Source organism: Anolis sagrei, chromosome 5 (assembly GCF_037176765.1).
Source record: "Anolis sagrei isolate rAnoSag1 chromosome 5, rAnoSag1.mat, whole genome shotgun sequence".
NCBI lineage: Eukaryota > Metazoa > Chordata > Lepidosauria > Squamata > Dactyloidae > Anolis > Anolis sagrei.
In genome coordinates, this window is record NC_090025.1 from 6,636,735 (window position 1) to 6,658,206 (window position 21,472).

Sequence of the window (21,472 nt, forward strand, 5' to 3'; positions counted from 1 at the left end):
CGACAGCCAGTAGAGCTGGCATAACAGAGGGGTTGTATGCTCCCTGTACCCAGCCCCTGTTAGAAATCTGGCTGCCGAGCATTGGACTAGCTGCAGCTTCCGGGCAGTCTTCAGAGGCAGCCCCACGTAGAGAGCGTTGCAGTAATCTAGATGGGATGTAACCAAAGCGTGGACCACCGTGGCCAAGTCAGACTTCCCAAGGTACAGGCGCAGCTGGCACACAAGTTTTAATTGTGCGAAAGCTCCCCTGACCACCGCTGAAACCTGGGGGTCCAGGATCAACGATGAATCAAGGAGAACCCCCAGACTACGAACCTGCGCCTTCAGGGGGAGTGTAACCCTGTCCAGCACAGGCTGTACCCCTATACCCTGTTCGGCCTTGCGACTGACCAGGAGTACCTCTGTCTTGTCTGGATTTAGTTTCAATCTGTTGTCCCTCATCCAGACCGTCACAGCGGCCAAGCACCGGTTCAGGACCTGAACAGCCTCCTTAGTAGCAGGTGGAAAGGAGTGACAGAGTTGGACATCATCTGCGTACAGATGACACCGTACCCTGAAACTCCGGATGATCTCTCCCAACGGCTTCATGTATATGTTAAATTAGTTATGCAACTAGTTGTAAACCACACCCACAAAGTAATTCACTCCTCACACTTAGCACTGCATATTGAAAAGTAATAATACTTTACATAGCTCATTGCGTTCAGAAAAAGTGGAACGTATTTGACTTAGTGCAAGGTGAAAAGGACAGGGTGACATCCTCCCTGTAAGATCCCCAAACTTCGGTGAGGGCACAAAAGAACAAGCCGTTCCTTCCCAGTCCGGCAAAAGAGGGGGAGTAATGGTGGTGGGGAATGGCTCCAAGAAGTCACTCCTAAGATCTACCCAGGCATCAAATTAAAAGGCATTATCAGAGGCCCCTCATAAATCAGTGTAGTGGCGTTTTTAAAATTAATGAGGCCCTTTCCTTTCATTACTAATGTTAAAAGAACAATACACAGGACACTCCGATAATTCTAGTCCTTCATCTTGTCTTGGTGAAGAATGGACATCTTTCAAGAGGTGCATCCACTCTCTGGAAGGAATGCAGTTTGACACTGCGTTAACTACCATGGCACAACCCTATAGAATCCTGGGATTTGGTGAGGCATAGCCTCTGTGCTAGAGAAGGCCAAAGACCTTGTAAAACTATAACTCACAAGACTCCATAGCATTGAGCCATGGCAGTTGAAGTGGTGCCAAACTGCATTCATTTGAGATTCCAAAAAGCCATAAGGCATTTAAAGGCAGGAAGAAGACACAGCGTCCAAACGTAGCATTCAAAAGCAACCCCATCTACACTGCCATATAATCCAGTTTCAGAATGTAGATTAACTGCATTGAACTGGATTATGTGACAGTGTAGACTAAGGCCCCTTCTACACTGACATATAATTCAGATCATCAAAGCAGATAATTCACATTATCTGCTTCGAACTGGATTATATGAGTCTCCAGTGCCATATCATCCAGTTCAAAGCAGATAATCTGGATTTTATATGGTAGTATAGAAGGGGCTTCATATAAAACAGATGGTTCAATCTGCATTACATTCACATTATCTGCTTTGATGATCTGAATTATATGTCAGTGAAGAAGGGGCCTTAGTCTACTTTGCCACATAATCCAGTTCAATGCCAGGAAGCTGTTAGGAATTGTGGGAGTTGAAGTCCAAAACACCTGGAGGGCCGAAGTTTGCCCATACCTAATCTACACTATCCATTGTAATGCAATTTAAACTGGATTATATGGCTGCGTAGATGGGGCCTGAGTTAAAGTGATTTTTGTATTACTCCACCTCAAGCCACAAGGAGAGACAGTTAATAAAGTTGTTGTTGTTGTTGTTGTTGTTGTTCTTGTTGCTGTTGTTGTTCCTTCTGTGGCTCAGCTGGCTGGGAGTCAGTTGCATTAAGATCACTACTGACCAAAAGGTCATGAGTTTGAAGCCAGCCCGGGTTGGAGTGAGCTTCCGACCATTTGTGTAGCTTGCTGTTGACCTTTGCAGCCCAAAAGACAGTTGCATCTGTCAAGTAGGAAATTTAGGTACCGATTATGCGGAGAGGCTAATTTAACAGCTCTGAGTCGTCGTCGTCGTCCCCCCCCCCCCCCGGGGGTTGAGAAGGGCAGGGTAAAATACTGTAAATAATAAATAAAATAATAATAACTATGTATTGTCGAAGGCTTTCATGGCCGGGATCACTGGGTTGTTGTAGCTTTTTCCGGGCTATATGGCCATGTTCTGGAGGCAATTTTTCTCCTGACATTTCGCCTGCATCTATGGCAAGCATCCTCAGAGGTAGTGAGGTCTGTTGGAAGTAGGAAAAATGGGTTTATATATCTGTGGAATGACTAGGGTGAGACAAAGGACTTTTTTTTCTGCTGGGGCTAGCTGTGAATGTTTCAGCTGATCACCTTGATTTGCATTCAATGGCCTGGAAGCATCTGGGGGGAATCTCTTGTTGAGAGTGATTTTCTGTGCCTGTTTGTTTCCCCTCTGTTGTTTTGCTGTTGTAATTTTTGAGTTTTTTAATACTGGTAGCCAGATTTTGTTCATCTTCATGGTTTCCTCCTTTCTGTTGAAATTTTCCACATGCTTGTGGATTTCTCACCCTGGTCATTCCACAGATATATAAACCCATTTTTCCTACTTCCAACAGACCTCACTACCTCTGAGGATGCTTGCCATAGATGCAGGCGAAACATCAAGAGAAAAATTGCCTCCAGAACATGGCCATATAGCCCGGAAAAACCTACAACAACCTAATAATAACTAATTTACGATGCCATAAAATATCCAGCAAGCAAGCAAAAGAATGAGGAAGTACTCCATCAGTGTCACAAATGGACGGTGACGCGACAGCTCCCCCGGTGGCCAGAACACTCTAATCAAAAAGCTGGAATGTTAAATAGCCTCTGTGTGTCTGTCTACATATGTTGTGTGTCTATGGCATTGAATGTTTGCCATGTATATGTACATTGTAATCCGCCCTGAGTCCCCTGCGGGGTGAGAAGGGTGGAATATAAATACAGCAAATAATAATAATAAATAAATAATGGAAGGTATTGTCGAAGGCTTTCATGGCTGGAATCACTAGGTTCTTGTGGGTTTTTTCGGGCTATAGGGCCATGTTCTAGAGGCATTTCTCCTGACGCTTCGCCTGCATCTATGGCAAGCATCCTCAGAGGTAGTGAGGTCTGTTGGAATTAGGACAATGGGTTTATATATCTGTGGAATGGCTGGGGTGGGGCAAAGAGCTCTTCTCTGCTGGAGCTAGGTGTGAATGTTTCAACTGACCACCTTCATTAGCATTTGAAGGCCTGGCTGAGCCTGGGAAAATCTTTTGTTGAGAGGTGTTAAGATGTGCCTGGTTGTTTCCTCTCTGCTGTTTTGCTGTTGTAATTTTGGAGTTTTTTTAATACTGGTAGCCAGATTTTGTTCATTTTCATAGTCTCTTCCTTTCTGTTGAAATTGTCCACGTGCTTGTGGATTTCAATGGCTTCTCTGTGTAGTCTGACATGGTGGTTGTTGGTGTGGTCCAGCACCAACTAATGGAAGGATTTGGAGAGTTGAAATCCAGATCCATCTCTTTTCCATGCAAAGCAGAGCACTACCTATTGTCCCATATTACTTCAGAGCTGGGTGGAAGCCAATCTGTTTAATCTCTTTGGCACTAAACTGAGTGAGAAGTAGGTTACTATTAGTAGGGAGGGAACGTTCCCCAGTTTATTACAGGGCCTCTTCTCTGCAGCCTGCATTTGAACTTGGTCTGTGGTTCTTTGCAGCCCTTTAGAGTCTGATTAAACACTACACTTTCAGGGAAATGGCCAATTGGAGTAACACGGGAAGGTGCGCCCGAGCCCTCCGAGAGGCTCCATTAACCCCCATTGATTATGTGATAGAAAATGTAATTTTCCTTTAAGGCTGTCGATCCAAAAAGCAGGAAACATGCTGATGCACATTGGGAGCTTTTTCGATAGTACACATGTTCCCGGCAAAACCCCATAATCAATTTCATCGCCTCTTGCAGATCATGTACTTTACTTATTCCGTTTCACTTAAAGACGAAGACATCCTCCGCTCATCCCCAACCCCCGGTGACCACTTGGGATATTAGCCCTATGAATTAGCATCAAGCGCAGCTTATTAATAACTATGCGTGCTCCCAATCAAAGCTGAAGACGGTAATTAAATATGAGGATTTTCCTCCAGCGCCTCCGTGTTTTGTTGACATAACAGGCCCGCTCTGATTGAACAACAGGGCTGTGAATGGATCAGATTAACCTACATTCTGGGTTTTGTTTTATGAGGTTGGTCCCCCGGGGCATTTCTACATTGCACACTTCAAGTGATTGAATAGTTATTGCCCGGGAACGCTCCCTCCCCAAAGAAGGGGGCTGGAAATCCATTTAGCGGAGGAGGGTGAGCCGCCTAGATTATCTATCTATCATCTATCTATCATCTGCTGTCTAGCTGTCTATGAAGATGCTTATCTCCCGTCTTATACCTCAGGGCATCATAGCAGTCAAATCAATCTAAGGATGTGTCTTAACTGTAGAATTAATGCAATCTGACACCACTTGAACTCCCATGGTGCAATATGATGGCATCCTGGGAGTCGTAGTTTGGTGGAACACCAATACTGTGTTGTTGAAGGTCCTGAAGATGCTTGACTGCTGTGACAATCTGGATGAGGGTAACAAATTGAAACTGAATCCAGACAAGATAGAGGTACTCCTGGACAGTTACAAGGCCGAACAGGACGTAGGGCTACAGTCTGTGTTGGACGGGGTTACACTCCCCCTGTGACGGCGCGAGTGGTGCCACCTATGTGTAGATCTGTTAGTTGCCAGATTTAAACTGTTGTATCATGCTTAATCCTGCCCTTTTACCCTGCTTATGTATAGTTGTATGGATTGGTTACTTCTAGCTGTCAATCAGTACTGTTTGGCTCCACCTCTTCCTGCAGGAGGGGAGTGCTTCCTTTCTTTTCATTCTGCCATCAGAGTTCTTACCATATGGACGTGGGTAAGAGACTTGACTCTAAAAGACCCTCATTTAAGTTACCTCTTAGCACCAATTCTGAGGTTTTTTACCCTTGTGCACTCAAACAATGATGGATCTGGACCAAACTTGGCACAAATACTCAATATACCCAAATGTGAACACTGGTAGAGTTTGGGGAAAATAGACTTGACATTTGAGAGTTGTAGTTGCTGGGATTTATAGCTCACCTACAATCGAAGAGCCCCTTGAACCCCACCAACAATAGAATTGGCCCAAACATCCCACAGAGAACCCCCCTAACCAACAGAAAACAACTGTTTCCCCATAGACCCCTCTGACATCCCCTCATGACCCTCCCAGGAATCCAGACCCCCAGACTGAGAAACGCTGGTTTAACCCATTGCACCATCCTTACTAATAAGGCAATAATAATATTTACTTTTTATTTGTCGTGTCAGGGCAACCAATCAATTATATTACATTTCTAACAGAACAAAGCAAACAAACAGACAAAATACAAAATTTGTGAGTTTGGTAGTTGATTAAATGTCCTTTGACCAGTGTCTGGCCACTTGGAGTGCTTCTGGTGTTGCTGCAAGAAGGTCCTCCCTTGTGCATGTGGCAGGGCTCAGGTTGCATTGCAGCAGGTGGTCAGTGGTTTGCTCCTCTCCGCATTTGCATGTCGTGGATTCCACTTTGTGGCCCCATTTCTGAAGGTTGGCTTTGCATCTCGTGGTGCCAGAGCACAGTCTGTTCAGCGCTTTCCAAGTCACCCAGTTTTCTGTGTGCCCAGGGGGGAGTCTCTCTTTGGGTATCCGCCATGGATTGAGGTTCTGGGTTTGAGCCTGCCACTTTTGGACTCTCGCTTGCTGAGGTGTTCCAGCGAGTGTCTCTGTAGATCTTAGAAAACTATGTCTAGATTTAAGTCGTTGGTGTGCTGGCTGATACCCAAACAGATCAATAATAATATTAATAATATTGCCAATGCCTTATTAATATTGCCAAGCTTTATTTTGTTTTCTAGCGAGTCATGTCTTCTCATGATGTGTCTAAATTGTGACTGCTTCAGTTTAGTCATCTCTGCTTCTAGGGAGTGTTACGGCCTGATTTCTTCTACATTTATTTGTCTTTTTGGAAGTCCAAGGTATCTATAGACCTCTACTCCAGCACCACATTTCTAATGAACTGGTTTTCTTCCCATCATCTTGCATTAAATCCATACAATGAAATCTGAAAAATGGCAGCCTGGATTGCTTTAACTTTGGTATTTAATACAGGTTGAGCCTATCTTATCAGGAATTCAGAAGTCCAAAATGCTCCAACATCCCAAATTGTCCACACGGGTGACTGAGATAGTGACGCTGATCTGGATTCATCTCCAAGATATCTCGTTGTCATTACGAAGCAGGTGCAAATGCAGGTATTCCAAAATCATCAATACTTCTTGTCCCAGGCATTTCTGATAAGCGATATCCAGTTTCTAAACCGTCTTTACACTTGAAGAACTTGTCTAGTTTCTTCATGGCTGCCTTTCCAAGTCTTAATTGTCTTCTGTTATCTTGACTACCGTTTCCATTTTTGTTAATGACCGAGCCAAGATCGAGGAAATAAATGTCTTCATTACCCACTTTAAAGTTACATAAATCATCTGTGGTCATTATCTTTGTCTTTTTAATATTCAACGGTAGGCCTGCTTTTCCATTTTTCTCTTTAACTTTTTTATTTGGAGTCATTTCAAATCTTTGGGATTTTCAACAAGCGGAAATCAGCATCGAATAGTGCTTAAGCATTGGACTTGAAATCTATAGGTTAGGGTTTGTATCCAAGCTCAGTTTATGAAATCTCACTGATCGACTTTGGTCTTTTGGATTTTCAACAAGTGGAAATCAGTATCGAATAGTGTGTAAGCATTGGACTTGAAATCTATAGGTTAGGGTTTGAATCTAAGCTCAGTTATGAAATCTCACTGATTGAGCTTGGGCAAGTCACATACTCTAAGCCAGCCTTTCTCAACCTGGGGGTCAGGACCCCTAGGGGGGTCACAAGGAGGTGTCAGAGGGGTCACCAAAGACCATCGGAAAACATAGTATTTTCTGTTGGTCATGGGGGTTCTGTGTGGGAAGTTTGGCTCAATTCTATCGTTGGTAGGGTTCAGAATGGTCTTGGATTGTAGATGAACTATAAATCCCAGCAACTACAACTCCCAAATGTCAAGGTCTATTTTACCCAAACTCCACCAGTGTTCATAGTTGGGCATATTGAGTATTCGTGCCAAGTTTGGTCCAGATCCATCATTGTTTGAGTCCACAATGTAGGTGAACTATAACTCCAAAACTCAAGGTCAACGTCCAGCAGACCCTTTCAGTATTTTCTGTTGGTCATGGGAGTTCTGGGACCAAGTTTGGTTCAATTCCATCATTGGTGGAATTCAGAATACTCTTTGATTTTAGGTGAACTATAAATCCCAGCAACTACAACTCCCAAATGACAAAATCAATCCCCCACTCCCAACCCCACCAGTTTGGACATATCAATCTGGGCATATCAGGTATTTGTGCCAAATTTAGTCCAGTAAATGATAATACATCCTGCATATAAGATATTTACATGACGATTCATAACAGTAGCAAAATTAAAGTTATGACATAGCAACAAAAATAATTTTATGATTGGGCGTCACCACAACAGGAGGAACTGTATTAAGGGGTCGCGTCATTAGAAAGGTTGAGAACCACTGCTCTAAGCCATAGAAAACACCATGATTGTGTCACTGTAGGGTCATCATAAGTCAGAAGTGACCCAAAGTCACAAAGTAACAATAATACGATATCAACTGCATATCAGAAATAGTTGATTTTTTTCTTCTAATTTTCATGCCTGCTTCCTCTGAATCTAATCCCCTTGTCCGTATGATACAGTCCAAAAAGGAAAGCAAGAGTCATCGCCATCTTGAAGCCAGTAATGACCCAAAAAGCTACAGACCAATCTCCATGTTGTGCCACCTCTACAAAGTTCTGGAGAGACTTATTTTGCATAGAATTACGGAAAAAATAGACCCATGTCTGATCCCACAGCAAGCTGGTTTCAGGAAAGGCAAAAGCTGCACATCGCAAGTGCTGAACCTGATTCAGAACATAGAAGATGGCTTTGAAAGGCAGCCGATCACAGGAGCTGTCTTCGTAGACCTGTCAGTGTAGATATACACTCATAGCATTGGATCATGGCAGTTGAAATGGGGACTAATTGCATTAATTCAACAGTGTAGATATAGACTCATAGTCAAATGCTGGTGTGTTTTGGTACCCTGTCTGGAAAAGCCACAAGAGTGAAAAAGAACAGAAAGAAACCCATGAAGCAGAACTGAGTTACATGTGGATCATCCATTTTAAAGCAGTTCTTCCTTTTGGTCCTTTCACCTTCCCGTGTTCATGGATGTGCCGAACGTGGGGTCAGGAACTGCCGGAGGAATAAGCCACAAACCCAGCAAGCCGGAGCTAAAGTGTTTAGGACCCTGTTTGGAACGAGTCCCTGGGGGCCGGCTGCCGGGAGCGCTTAATGAGGGACTTTCACACTGGAGTGGGCACAGAAAGACAGCGCCGATGCCAAGAGCAAATGTACTCAGCATGTCTTCACCGCAATGTTCCTGGCTCCCCTTTTTGGAGGGGAAATGAACCCTCGCTCGGCCGCTCGCCCTTTGAGTCAGGGACACAGGCAACTTTTAAAGGACAAACCCACACAGGAGCAGAGTTCTGGAAGTACTTATATAACTGTCCGTCCTATGGAGTCATATAGAAATTTGCTTTGGCTGAGAATTTGGGGAAGGACAGTTTGGGTGGCATTAAATCCATAGGAGATGTAGTTTGGTGTGGCACCAGCATTCTTTGGCAGAGAAGGCTAAAGACCTTGTAAAAGTACCTAGGCGATCCCTCGTAGTCCGGGGATAATGGTCCTCCATGTGTAGTATCCTGGCAGTGGGTCCGTAGGTGACTGTGGAGCCCTATTCTTGACCTGCATCTTCTCCTGAAGTGAGGGCATCGGTTTCCAGGTGGAAGGCGGTCACAGTTGGGGTTGGCTTGACATGCCTTCCTCTTGGCATGTTTCTCTGTTTCATGCCTCTTCAAATTCTGCAGCACTGCTGGTCACAGCTGACCTCCAACTGGAGTGCTTAAGAGCCAGGGTTTCCCAGTTCTCAGTGTCTATGTCAGAGTTTTTAAGATTGGCTTTGAGCCCGTCTTTAAATCTCTTTTCCTGCCCTCCAACATTCCAGGCATTTTCTTGACTCTTTAGCCCGGTTCTATATTATGCTTCCACCAGAAATTGACCATAGCCATGCTGGAAAGCCTAGAGATGCTGGAGAGATGTCTTCTTAATGCAATTTCATGGTATGCTTCCATCATAAGTTAACCACAGAGTCATACTGGGGGACTTGGAAATGCTAGAGGTGTTCTCAAATATGGAAGGTATTCTTCCACCAGACATCTCAGTAGGGTTTTCTATTATCTCCATGTTTCTACAGTAAGTCCAGGAAAGTAACTCCAACAGGTATTGTGATCAAATTGTAACCATTATCTTGAAAGGTTGTGTATCACTCATGAAAAGCACATGTTGTGAGGCAGTTCTTTCTGAACCCAACCATCGCAGACACTTACTTAGGTGATCCCTCGTAGTCCAAGGATGATGGTCCTCCAACATTGGTGTTCTGGTGGTGCGTCAGTAGGTGACTGTGGAGCCCTATTCTTGATCTACATCTTCTCCCGCAGTGAGGGCATCGGTTTCCAGGTGGAAGGCGGTCCCCGTCGGGGTTGGCTTGTGGCACCTTCCTCTTGGCACGTTTCTCTCTTTTGCCCTCCATTCGTGTCTCTTCAAATTCTGCAGCACTGCTGGTCACAGCTGACCTCCAACTGGAGCGCTCAAGGGCCAGGGCTTCCCAGTTCTCAGTGTCTATGCCAGTGTTTTTAAGTCTGGCTTTGAACCCATCTTTCAATCTCTTTTCCTGTCCTCCAACATTCTATTTTCCATTCTTGAGTTCGGAGCAGAGCAACTGCTTTGGGAGACGATGGTTGCGCAGCCGGACAACATGGCCAGTCCAGCGGAGTTGATGGTGGAGGACCATCGCTTCAGTGCTGGTGGTCTTTGCTTCTCGGATGCCCTAGCATTGAGCCATGTCCTGACAGACAGTGAATTGGACTGAAATTGATCCAGTTCAACTGTCTACACTTCTACAAAGTCTGCAAACTCCAGAATATGCTCCAACTTTGCCTAAACTGAGGCAAAGTTGGGTTAAGAGAAGAAACCCTATGATATTCACTAGAATTATAAACCATCTAGGACCTTAAGATCATCTAGGGAGGCCCTGCTCTTCGTCACAAGTACGTTTGGTGGAGACGAGAGACATAGCCTTCTCGGCGGTGGCCCCTCAGTTGTGGAACTCCCTCCCTATAGATATCAGATCGGCCACCTCCCTTTTAACTAACTAAATAAATAAATTCACTGTACATGATGTCAGGAAGCAGCTCTGGATTCGAGGTGTTCATATAGGTAATCCCTAAGTTTCAAGCAATGTTCAGTAGCAGTGTCCAAGCAGCAAGAGGCTGGATGTACTCTAAAGGCTACAAGGCATAATCAGTATTTCTAAAACAGTAGATTTGTGGAGTCTGCAAAGACACCGAAGCACTTTGCAGAAGGCAAAAACCAAGTTTTGCACACAGAAAAGCACAGGTTTCCAAACCGAACAGGACAGAAGTAAAACAGACCGGTAAGGGCATCCAAAGGGAAAGATAATAGAAGACAACCTAGGCAGCAGGTAAGCTCCATGGCCTGATCTTTGATATCCCCCAGAAGACCTCAGGATCCAAGGCAGATTTAATTAGCCAATTACAGCCCTGCTTTCTCACACTCAGCAGCTGCAGGAGAAACCGCAGCTGGTCTCTGGTGAACCCGGCAGAAAACGGTCCGCTCATTAGCCGAGCTTCTCTTCCCGGCCTTGAGAGCCTAAGCCCAAAGTGGGTATCAGGGGGCTCGCCGGATGCGACAAGATTGCAACTCCTAGCAGCCCTCTCTAACGGAGAGGAAGGCAGACTGTCCAGCATTTCACAGGTAGAAACTGGGGTCTTTATGGCCAAGTAACACCATAGGATCATAGAGTAGGAAGACACTGCCAGGGCCATCCAGTATGACCGCATTCTGGAAGACACAATCTAAGCTCTCCCAACATATGGCCATCAAGCCTCTGTTTACAATCATCCAGAGAAGGAGACTCCACTGAGCTTCCCAGCAGCGGCATATTCCAATGCCGAAAAGCTATTACCTTCAGAAAGTTCTTCCTAATGTTTAGGTGGGATCTCCTTTCCTGCAGTTTGAATCCATTATCATAGAAACATAGAATCAAAGAGTTGGAAGAGACCTCATGGGCCATCCAGTCCAACCCCATTCTGCCAAGAAGCAGGAATATTGCATTCAAATCACCCCTGACAGATGGCCATCCAGCCTCTGTTTAAAAGCTTCCAAAGAAGGAGCCTCCACACACTCCAGGGCAGAGAGTTCCACTGCTGAACGGCTCTCACAGTCAGGAAGTTCTTCCTCATGTTCAGATGGAATCTCCTTTCTTGTAGTTTGAAGCCATTTTTCCATTGCGTCCTAGTCTCCAGGGAAGCAGAAAACAAGCTTGCTCCCTCCTCCTCCCTGTGGCTTCCTCTCACATATTTATACATGGCTATCTTACTTACTTACTTAGGCGATCCCTCGTTGGACGAGTAAGATGGTCTTCCATTATGGATTTCCTTGTGGGTCCATATGTGGCTGTGGAGCCCTATTCTTGCTCTGCATCTTCTTCCGCAGTGAGGGCATTGGTTTCCAGGTGGAAGGCGGTCCCGGTCGGGGTTGGCTTGACGCGCCTTTCTCCTGGCACGTTTCTCTCTTTCACCCTCCACTCGTGCCTCCTCAAATTCTGCAGCACTGCTGGTCACAGCTGTCCTCATGGCTATCATGTGTCTTTCTCAGTCTTCTCTTCTTCAGGCTAAACATGCCCAGCTCTTTAAGCCGCTCCTCATAGAGCTTGTTCTCCAGACCCTTGATCATTTGAGTCGCCCTCCTCTGGACTCATTCCAGCTTGTCAACATCTCTCTTGAATTGTGGTGCCCAGAATTGGACACAATATTCCAGGTGTGGTCTAACCAAAGCAGAATAGAGGGGTAGCATGACTTCCCTGGATCTAGACACTGTGCTCCTATTGATGCAGGCCAAAATCCCATTGGCTTTTTTTGCCGCCACATCACATTGTTGGCTCATGTTTAACTTGTTGTCCACGAGGACTCCAAGATCTTTTTCACACGTACTGCTCTCGAGCCAGGCATTGTCTCCCATTCTGTATCTTTGCATTTCATTTTTTCGGCCAAAGTGGAGTATCTTGCATTTGTCACTGTTGAACTCCATTTTGTTAGTTTTGGCTCTATGTCAGTGTTTCTCAACCTTCCTAATGCTTCAACTCCTTCATACAGTTCCTCATGTTGTGGTAACCCCCAACCATAAAATTATTTGCATTGCTACTTCATAATTGTCATTTTGTTATGAATCGTTATGTAAACATCTGATATGAAGGATGTATTTTATTCACTGGACCAAATTTGGCACAAATACCCAATACGCCCAATTTTGAATACTACTGAGGTTGGTGAGGGGATTGATGTTGTCATTTGGGAGTTGTTGCTGCTGGGATTTATAGTTCTCCTACAATCAAAAAGCATCCTGAAGTCCACCAACTATGGAATTGAACCAAATTTGGCACACAGAACTCCCATGACCACCAGAAAATACTGGAAGGGTTTGGTGGGCATTGACCTTGAGTTTGGGAGTTGTAGTTCACCTACATCCAGAGAGCACTTTGGCACGATGATGGATCTGGACCAAACTCAGCAAGAATACTCAATATGCCCAAATGTGAGCACTGGAGGAGTCTGGAGAAAGTAGGCCTTGACATTTGGGAGTTGTAGTTGCTGGGATTTATAGTTCACCCAAACTCAAAGAGCATTCTGAACCCCACCAATGATAGAATTGGGCCAAACTTGCCCTACAGAAACCCCATAACCAACAGAAAATATCGTGTTTTTTGATGGTCTTTGGTGACTCCTCTAACACCCTCTTGTGACCCCCCCAGGGGTCACAACCCCCAGGTTGAGAAATGTTGCTCTATGTTCTAATCTCTGGAGAGGCAGAAAACAAGATTCCTCCTCCACAATGTGATAACCTTTATTTATTCAATTGAGAAAGTTGGGTTTGCACCACAACTTGTAGTGGAGTTGGAGGAGAAACCATCTAGTCTCTGAAAAAGATATTCAGGAGGAAGACCAGATTCCAAAAACAGAGTGAAAGGTGACCATCAAAGCATTGGGTAGAACATAGCCAAAGAATGCTCTTCCTAAATACTCTCTGAAATCATGCCATCGGCTGAATAGGTTCCCTGAACAAGAAGATTACATTCCCAAGGCAAATTCTTTCATATCAGGTTTTTGTTTTTTGTTTTGCTTTGGGTTTTTTGCAGCTTGGCTCTTGCAAAAGTGTTTAATGGATTTATGACCCTTGTATTGCACTGTAGAACTCTATCTCTGATCTCTGGTTTTCTCAAGCCTCCACCAAATACCTCCTGTTTCCATGACTTCTGAGTTTGGCACCCCAAAATCTTGTTGGATGTTGAGGGCAGGACAGCATAGAAGGTAGTACCGGGACTGTGCCGCAGCTGGCTGGGAGTCAGCTGCATTAAGATCACGACTGACCAAAAGGTCACATGTTCGAAGCCAGCCCGGGTCGGAGTAAGTGTCTGACCAATTTGTGTAGCTTGCTGTTGACCTTTGCAGCCTGAAAGACAGTTGGATCTGTCAAGTAGGAAATTTAGGTACCACTTATGTGGAGGGGGGGGGGGTATTTTAACTAATTTACAATGTCATAAAAATCTCCAGCAAGCCTGCAAAGAATGAGGAAGTACTTAATCAGTGTCACAAATGGACGGTGAAGCAACAACTCCCCTGGTGACCAGAATACCATCATGATAAGTTTGAATGTTAAATTGCCTCTGTGTCTATCTATATATATTGTGTGTCTATGGCATTGAATGTTTGCCATGTATTTCCTTTACTTAGGCGATCCCTCGTTGGACGAGTAGGATAGTCTTCCATGATCAGTATTCTTGTGGATTTGTAGGTGGCTGTGGAGCCGTATTCTTGACCTGCATCTTCTCCCACAGTGAGGGCATCGGCTTACAGGTGGAAGGCCGTCTCGGTCGGGGTTGGCTTGACGTGCCTTCCTCCTGGCACGTTTCTCTCTTTCACCCTCCATTCATGCATCCTCAGATTCTGCAGCACTGCTGGTCACAGCTGACCTCCAGCTGGAGTGCTGAAGAACCAGGGCTTCCCAGTTCTCAGTGTCTATGCCAGAGATTTTAAGGTTGGCTTTGAGCCCATCTTTAAATCTCTTTTCCTGCCCACCAACATTCCGTTTTCCGTTCTTGAGTTCAGAACAGAGCAACTGCTTCGGGAGACGGTGGTCGGGCATCCGGACAACATGGCCGGTCCAGCGGAGTTGATGGCAGAGGACCATCGCTTCAATGCTGTTGGTCTTTGCTTCTTCCAGCACGCTGACATTTGTCCGCTTGTCTTCCCAAGAGATTTGCAGGATTTTCCGGAGGCAGCGCTGATGGAATCATTCCAGGAGTTGCATTTAACGTCTGTGGACAGTCCACATTTCGCATGCATAGAGCAGGGTTGGGAGGACAATAGCTTTATAAACAAGCACCTTGGTCTCCCTACGGATGTCCCAGTCCTCAAACACTCTCCACTTCATTCAGAAAAATGCTGCACTCTTAGGGCTCAGGCAGTGTTGTATTTCGGTGTCGATGTTGACTTTGGTGGAGAGGTGGCTGCCAAGGTAGCGGAAATGGTCAACATTGTACGTGAATGGACCATCCTCCAAAAAATTGGGTACCCTAACAAATTTGTGAACATCCTGCGCCTCCTCCATGATGACATGATTGCCATATATATGTACATTGTAATCTGCCCTGAATCCCCTGTGGGGTGAGAAGGGTGAATAGCATCCAACATCCCAATGGGCTTGCAGGCCAGGAATCTGGTCCTGGCCTGTTAAAGCCTAGCTACATCCCTGGCATAAACCCAACCTCGCCAGATGCACAGCCGTATCGCAGAGACTTTCAACAAATTCCAGTTCCCACTGGTCTGGCTTTTTCTTTTTCATGATATAACTAATAAGAGGGCAGGTCATGGGGAGCACAGCGTTTGACGTCGCCCTGAGCCCTCTGTTCCAACATAAAGATAACGCATGAGTATTCTGGGTGGTAAATATCAACCCTGCTGCTCTCCCGGCTGCAGCAAAGAGCTTGACTGGAGGGCACTGTTCATTTATTGCCTTTGTCAATAAATTTCTGACCCCCTGAGCCTTTCTCGCTTTTATATATATCTACAGCCTGGTTCCTACCAGTGTATCCACTGAGCTCTCGTTTCCAAGTATTTAATAAGTCCATTTTTTTCTCACTGTGCGAATGGAGGGGTGTTTTGGCTTCTGGTGGTTTGCTGCTGTTTCACATGTGGAAGGGGCTCCTTGGCCCCATCTCTTGCATCACTGTAGGAAAGGGGACTCTCAAAGTCTATCTAGCTGCCTCCACCCATTGATTTATCCCTTGTGACTCAGTAACTTAGGGAGAAATTACCAAGAACTATATCATGCACTTTTCCATCTCTGCAGAGACATCCCTGCCCTTTGGAGATAAAAATCTTAAACATGTATACACATGCACTGTGCTGGTATGGCTGTACCAGGAGCTCCAACTTTATTTTCTTTCTGTTATCTGTTTGCAGTCATAGGGCAGGCCTCCTGTCCATCATAATTAAGCTTTGGTTCCGCCCCTTGTTCATGGCTCTGGGAGGGAAAGGAACCATTTTTGGGCAGTCTCACATAAGGAAGCTAAACTATAGGACGTAGAGCAGCTCATCCCGTAGAAAAGCTTCTTTTCTCAAGAGCATCCAGGGGAACAGAAACAGAAATTCCAGGGAAAAGGTCCCAAGGCTCTGGCTGAGAGCTCACAGCCTCTCAGCCTCACAGCAAACAGAGGGAAAACAGCCCTGAAGTTTCAAAGAATTCTCAAACATACCATCACAATCTGGACTCAGCTATTTGTCATATGGTCAGTATGGCAACTTTATCTCAAACTCTGACTTTTCACTTTCCTGCTGCTATAGGAGAACCAAATAGCTGCTGTTTGCCTCTCTTCTTTAAGCTACTCTTGCTTTAAGAAAAAACAGGGAATAGATCCAAAACCCAACAGACGGGGGGCAGGGAACCCAATACCTAAGACATTGGAGACACACATGCCTCTTTCATCATCTCTCCTACAAGGTCCCTATTGATGACAGTGTGGTAACATCCTCAGGGCAACCTAGATGAACGTCCAGTTCTTCTTATACTTGGAAGAACATTTTTCCTCCCCGAGTATTCACACCCGGGAGCAGGGGGGCTACTTTGCATTTCCTTTCCCAGTGCCTTTGAGAGATTTTTCACATCTATGCCTGCTGCCATCTCCTCTTGAAACATCCTGCTTCGGGCAGGCAGAAGGAAGGTCCCTTCATCTCCAAACTCTTGAAGAGCTGAGGCTGAATGTTTGAATTGTTACCCTTTAGAAGGAGCAGAAGGCGGAAGGAAAGAGCATAAGTTTGGCTGTTTCAATAGGATAAGGGGCAGTTGGGGTGCATTGCCAGTGTGGGATGTTTGATTTAATGTATTTTAATGTATTCATGTGTAAATCTGGAAACTTTGGTTTAAAAAAATCGACCCTAAAAAACTGAATCGAGTTATTCATATGCCAGTGCCATCAAAGACCTTTAGGAGAACCTAAAAGGCACATTGACCCATCCACTCTCTCCACCATAATGTCATTTCTTACCTCTTTAAATGCTGAATGACCTTACCCACATGTCATATCACAATCTATAATTTTGCACCAAAACATGCCCTCAATACAAGAGGTTGACTGATACATGATCATTTCTATTCTGCCCTTCTCTTAGTATGCGACCCATGGTTTGAGTGTTGGACTAGGAAACCAGGGTTTGAATCCCCATTTGGCCATGATCTTGGACCAGTTATACCAGTAAAGCCCACCAGTGGGTACTTGGGCCAGAATGCCCCCTATTTCTCCCACAGTTTCTCACTCATGGTTTAGAGGTGGTCCTGACATATATTTAGCCTTAGAGAGTATATTTGTGACTTGCTCTGGAGATGACCATCTCTACTTGAAGGCTGATGAACAAGTCACACTCTGAAGGTGCATCTACAATAGGCATGGGCCAACTTGGGCCTTCCAGGTGTTTTGGTCTTTGTTCTGGTACAGCTGTACCAGGAGCTCCAATTTTATTTGCTTTATATTAAATGTTTGTTTGCAGCCCTGGGTTCCAGATAAGTGGCTTCCTTTGGTTGCAGTCATAGGGCAAGTCACCTGTCCATCATCGTTAAGTTTTGGTTCCGCCCCTTGCTCAGGGCAATTGGGAAGGGAAGGGAGCCATTTTTAGTTAGTCTCAGCAAGGAAAGCTAATGTACAGGACGTGTGCAAGCTTCCCCTGTACAAAAGCTTCAACTCTTAAAACCTTCCGGGGGAAAACAGTCTTAAGAGTCTCCAAAGATTTCCAGGAAAACAGCCCTAAAGACCAAAGAACTCCAGCTGGAGAATATCTAAGCCTTTACTGGTAGGTCCACTTGGTGCTTCAAGACGCAGTTCGACCCGGTAGCGGAGCCCACATCAGTAAGGGTTAGATTACAGTCAGCCTGGGAGAAGTTAAAAAGGGGATTTTCCATTTAAAGAAGAAGTTATTGAAGATAGTTGCCTGTCCTTTGTGGGCAAGATCAGGAATTCACCAGTTGCCTAAAAGCTTGGAATCATTTGCTTAACTTTACTGAAGACAAGAGAAGTTTTTGTTTGATTGTTCATTAATAAAAGACTTTGTTGTACTTCTCAAGCCATCTAAAGACTGTTTGTGGTGGAAACCTCTGAGAACTTCTCTTTGGGCCCCCTGGCTTCCCCCTGGGCAAAGGTTGCACATCCTGTTCTAAAGGAAATTCTTTACAGGCACAGCACGCGACAGAACAGTCTTCAACTACCACAATTCCTAATAGCCTACCAGCTGCTAGGAATAGTGGGAGCTGAGGTCCAAAACACCTGGAGAGCCCAAGATGGCCCATGCCTGATTTACACTGTAAAATCAATGCAGTTTGACCCCCACTTTAACTGCTATGGCTCAATACTATGGAATTGTTATTATTTATTTATTTATTTATTTATTTCGTGTACTTCTACCCCACCCTTCTCAACCCCCGAGGGGGGACTCACGGCGGCTTACAAAAAGGCACAATTCGATGCCTACACAATAATACAAATAAACGTGTAAAATAGCAATTAAAACAATTAAGACAGTTAAAACAATCAATATATATCACAGTCAATAAACCAATCTCAAGCTCAGCGTTCGGCAACTCAGAGTCCATATTTCATTCTACATTGTCAATTCCTATCAGTCGTCGTAGTCCTTTATTCATCTGCCAGATTGCCCAAACGCCTGGTCCCAAATCCATGTTTTTAATTTCCTTCTAAAGGAAAGGAGGGATGTCGCTGATCTAATTTCCCCGGGGAGTGAATTCCATAGGTGAGGGGCCACCACCGAGAAGGCCCTGCTCATCGTCCCCGCCAATCTCGCTTGTGATAGAGGTGGGGCCAAGAGCAGGGCCTCCCCAGAAGATCTTAAACTCCGAGGCGGGACGTAGAGGGAGATCCCTCTATGTCCTTTGTCAGAGGAGATATGTACCAAACCACAGATCCCAGGATTCCACAGCACTGAGCCGCAGGACTTAAAGTGGAATCAAACTACAACAAGTCTATAGTGTTGATGCACCCCAAGTGTTGTATGACTGGAGATCTCAGACTTTTTCTCCATAGGTAGAGCTGCTGGATCAGTTGAGTCAATAATATCCATAGGTAGAGCTGCTGGATCAGTTGAGTCAATAATATCACTCAACTGTAATCAGTTGAGTGATATTATTGACATGCTTCTATGACTCTAGAGATACCTGGTGGGACACCTAAAGTTTGAGGATGTTGTCACACCTCTATCTTCCTTTCTCTTTTTCTTCTCCAGAAGGAATGACAGACGTGGTAAGGTCAGCCCGGGACTGCCTCCAGGCCGGGGAATCCTGCACCAATGATCCCAGCTGCAGCTCTAAGTTTCGGACCCTCCGGCAATGCATCGCTGGCAATGGGGCCAACAAGCTGGGGCCAGATGCCAAGAGCCAGTGCCGGAACACCGTCACAGCTCTCCTTTCCAGTCAATTGTATGGTTGCAAGTGCAAACGGGGCATGAAGAAGGAGAAGCACTGCCTCAGCGTCTATTGGAGCATCCACCACACCTTGATGGAAGGTCAGTCCAATGGGTTGCACACCGTGGAGGGTAAGGAGAGATTTCATTTCTGTTTATGGCTTTGGGGGAGAGAATAACAATTTACCCAAAAGTTTTTTCAAAGATCAGTGAAACAGATGGTTCAACATGGATGGTGTGGAGAGATGAAAATTTCATTTCTGTTAATGGATTTGTGGGAGAGAATAAGAATTTACCAATTTTGTAAAGTTCATTCCAATGGTTTTCACACCATGGAAGGTAGCAAGAGATGAACATCCCATTTCTCTTTGTGGATTTGGAGGAGACATTAACAATTTACCCATTTTTTGCAAAGGCCAGTCTAATGGATTGGTCAACATAGACAGTATAGAGATGAAAAATTCCTTTCTGTTAATGGATTTGAGAGAGAGAATAAGAATTTACCCCCCAAAATGTGTAAAGTGCTTTCTAATGGTCTTCACACTGGAGTTGTGTGAGGAACCATTTTCTTTTGGTACATCTGTTATCTCGTCACTTTCATTACCTTTGGGAGCACGTAACAATCTGTAATTGGTAAGAAAATCAGCTTGACATGAAAGCAAGAGGAAGCCAATCCCAACTCCTCGGCTGCTTTTTCTGAGCACGTGGCACTCCATGCCTCTTTGCCTTGGAAAGAGTGTGTGTGTGGCATGCAAGCCCTGAAAGCATGTGCACTTGCCTGCAGCCAAGTGTCTCCTCTAGAGTAAGAATGAGAGCTTGCCTCTTTGATTTGGAAAGAGTGTGTGTCTGTGGCATGCAGGCCCAGAAAGCGCATGCACCTGCCTGCAGCTGAGCATCTCCTCTGGAGTAAGAATGAGAACTTGCCTCCTTGCCTTCGAAAGAGTGTGTGTGTAGTGGGCAGGCCCATAAAGTGCCTGCACCTGCCTGCAGTCAAACCTCTAGAGTAAGAATGAGAACTTCCTTCCTTGCCTTGGAAGTGTGTGGGGGTGTGTGTGCAGGCCTAGAAAGTGTGTGCGTCTGCATGCAGACGAGCACTTGCTCTAGAGTAAGAATGAGAACTTGCCTCCTTGCCTTGGAAAGGGTGTGTGTGTGTGTGTGGTGTGTAGGCCCAGAAAGTGTGTGTGTCTACCTGCAGCCAAGCACCTCCTCTAGAGTAAGAATGAGAACTTGCCTCCTTGACTTAGAAAGAATGTGTGCATGTGTGGCATGCAGGCCCAGAAAGTGTATGCACCTGCCTGCAGCTGAGCGCCTGCTCTAGAGTAAAAATGAGAACTTGCCTCCATGCCTTGGAAAGAGTGTGTGCGTGTGTGGTGTGCAAGCCCAGAAAGTGTGTGTGCCTGCCTGCAGCCAAGCATTTGCTCTAGAGTAAGAATGAGTGTGTGCATGTGTGGCATGTAAGCATGCCTGCCTGCAGCCAAGCGCCTTTCCTCTAGAGTAGAAACAGGTAAGAAGCCTCCTTAAAGCAGCTGAGCACTTCTCCTCTAGAATAAAAAAGTTTAAATGCCTAAAATGATGGGAAGGGGAGCCTGGGAAGCCCCCGTCCCCCATAATGGGCCAATAGAAACTGATCTTTCGGCAACCCAGAGCAAAAACAGATATTTGCCCTCCCGATTTTGGGAGGCTCCCAAAAATGAATTGGGGCCCCCACCGAAACCTGGCACATAACACGAGTCAAGGTTTACCTCAAATGCACAATCCTACTTTACACCATGGAGGGTAGGCAGAGATGAAAATTTCATTTCTCTTTAAGGATTTGTGGGAGACAAAACAATTTACCCAGAAATCTTTGTAAAGGTCAGTCTAACATAGAAGGTAGGGAGAGATGAAAAGCTTATTTCCATTTTTGGTTTGGGGGCAGAAAACAAGAATTAAATTCCCCAAATTTTGTAATGATCAACATCCCAGGCAAAAGCAAACTAATGGAGTCTCTTCTAGTTTTTGTATATTCCTCCACATTAACAACTATGGCATGTCCATGTTTTCATCTGTGAAATTTTGGGAGGTG

At 45.2% G+C, this 21,472-nt stretch overlaps 1 protein-coding gene across 3 annotated transcripts in view; it reads left to right on the forward strand.

Annotated features, from left to right (window-relative positions):
• GFRA4 (GDNF family receptor alpha 4) overlaps positions 1–21,472 on the forward strand; it is a 231,845-nt gene that overhangs the window by 120,668 nt on the left and 89,705 nt on the right. Inside the window, exon 2 of one of the 3 annotated variants that reach the window (XM_060779448.2) lies at positions 19,231–19,539. In XM_060779448.2, coding sequence (XP_060635431.1) covers positions 19,231–19,539 — 309 coding nt within the window. The remainder of the gene's footprint in view (positions 1–19,230; positions 19,540–21,472) is intronic. The other 2 variants (XM_060779450.2, XM_060779449.2) reach the window with 2 other exon arrangements.